Below are 2036 nucleotides of genomic sequence, written 5' to 3'. Positions count from 1 at the left end.
AGCATCTCTCTTGGAGAGGCAGAAACTATCTGCTATCATAGCATTCACTTAACGCTATAGCTGCTGTCTCCCCGTTAGAAGACAAAGTAGCATCATTTCAATGACAGCAGTCATTTAATGTTAATGTTATGCTTAAATCATTATCTGCTCCACTTACCACTGTCTTTCTTTCTTTTTGCTTCTTCTTTTTTCTTCTTCTTCTTCTCGCTACCAGATGGATAGCTCCTCTTCGTTTTCCTACAGCTTAGTTACTGAATTGCTTTCCAATTTAATTCTGTGAATCAAGTGTACGTTGATTCACAGAATTGAAGTCTTCTGCCGGGGCGCAAGCGCCAAAAAACTTATTTCATTTATGTCTTTATCTGCTTCTGTCACCTTTAAACCCAATCGCACTGTGCCTGGTTCTGCTGGAGGTTTCTTCCTGTAAAAAGGGAGTTTTCCTCTCCACTGTCACTTCATACATGCTCAGTGCGAAGGTTTTCAGAGAGTCAATGAGTCGATGCAATCAGCTGGTTTTCCTTAGATAGAAATATTTTTGAAGAGGATTATTGTGTCACCTGTATAAATAAATTGAAGGTTTTTCTAATTGCAGCTTTTCTCTGTGTTAGTCTCTCTAGGTTGAATTGTGTGAAAAGTTGTAACAAATACAGGCTTGTCTGTTTTTCTGTATGTTGATGCAATGCATAGCCCCTCATGGGATAAAAAAAAAAAAGTTTTGATCCTGACAGAAATATAGAAATAGAATAACCCCAACAAACAAAATATAAACAGATTGCATAATTATCCTCTTTCTTACCTTCTGATTTATCACGTTAGGGAAGTCTTTGACAGATGAGGCCCAATTATTATAGATTTCTCCATTAGCTTCTGGATTCTGTAGATCCACAACAGATAGAGCACCAATGAAACTGGGATCTCCTCCAACAATATTGACCTTAATGGGCATCTTGTTCGAATGGCTTTCTGCAAAGAATAACAATAATGTCTGATTATACATCAATTAAGAACTTCTGTCAGTTATTTATGTGAATCTGAGGCAGAAATTTTAGTTTAAAGGTTGCAATAACTTCAACTCACTAGCACTGGATTCCAGATGTTTCTTTAGTTTCTCGCATGTGATTTTGGTTTTTTTAAAGAAGAGGAAGCGCTTCACTTTCTTCCAACATCTCTGATATTCAATATCTGTCACACCTTTCAAAAAAAAGAACCCATAAATATCACACAATGCATAACGCCTCATGTCTCTGCCAGAATCAACATATACAATACTTCTTATTGTTGCAAAGTGCCAAAATTGTCCAAATTCATTGTGAAGTTGGTCACCGCAAAATCCCTCAACTTTAGCAACAAACCAGCAACAAAGGACGGTAGCACCATATCGAATAGGTGAAAGTGTTTTCCTTAAAATTTTGCTGACCTTCATAACATTCTACGGTGCAAATCTTGGTATATAAACATTCCCATTAACTGCTGATCATACTGTTTGAGGGTTTTGGGGATTTTTGAACATAATAACAGTAACTGTAATCAATTATTAAGTCCTTACTGTGGGATGAGTGAGACTGAAGGTCCAACTCCAACAAGCCTTGGTATTCGCCTCCGAGTGAACCCTCTGACATGTAGTGAGTGCCAAAGGTCTTTAGCACCTGGCGGTAGGCTGAGTAGTCGTAGGTAAGAGGCAGAGAGGACAAGGCCTTCCAGAAGTCTGCAGAAAGAGTCAGATACTGGGGGGCAGAGTTTTGAAACTGGGCCAGTTCCACCCTGTTTTTCAAGATTATAAGTCTGTGAGCCTGAAACACAGCAGAAAAGATGGTCAAGAGATTTACTGAAGAAATAAACAACAAATTAATAATGGAGGCCAGGGTTTAGATGGAGATCTCAGTGCCTGCTATTTTTTTTTTTCCAGTGTCAATTCAACTCCATCCATCCATCCATTACACGCTTGTCCCGAGTGGGGTCGCGAGGGGTGCTGGTCGTCAATTCAACTGGGACTTTTAATAACTTTAATGGATGGATGGATGGATGGATGGATGGAT

The 2036-nt window shown here is 39.0% G+C and overlaps 1 protein-coding gene across 1 annotated transcript in view; it reads right to left on the bottom strand.

The window, feature by feature from the left end:
• LOC107097072 (complement component C7-like) overlaps positions 1-2036 on the bottom strand; it is a gene marked incomplete at its 5' end in the record, with an annotated part of 24036 nt that overhangs the window by 17620 nt on the left and 4380 nt on the right. Inside the window, 3 exons of the mRNA XM_015394064.1 lie at positions 797-963; positions 1078-1191; positions 1547-1790. Coding sequence (XP_015249550.1) covers positions 797-963; positions 1078-1191; positions 1547-1790 — 525 coding nt within the window. The remainder of the gene's footprint in view (positions 1-796; positions 964-1077; positions 1192-1546; positions 1791-2036) is intronic.

This window comes from Cyprinodon variegatus, unplaced genomic scaffold (assembly GCF_000732505.1).
Source record: "Cyprinodon variegatus isolate N-32 unplaced genomic scaffold, C_variegatus-1.0 Scaffold670, whole genome shotgun sequence".
Lineage (NCBI taxonomy): Eukaryota > Metazoa > Chordata > Actinopteri > Cyprinodontiformes > Cyprinodontidae > Cyprinodon > Cyprinodon variegatus.
This window is presented reverse-complemented; position numbering and strand designations above follow the sequence as displayed.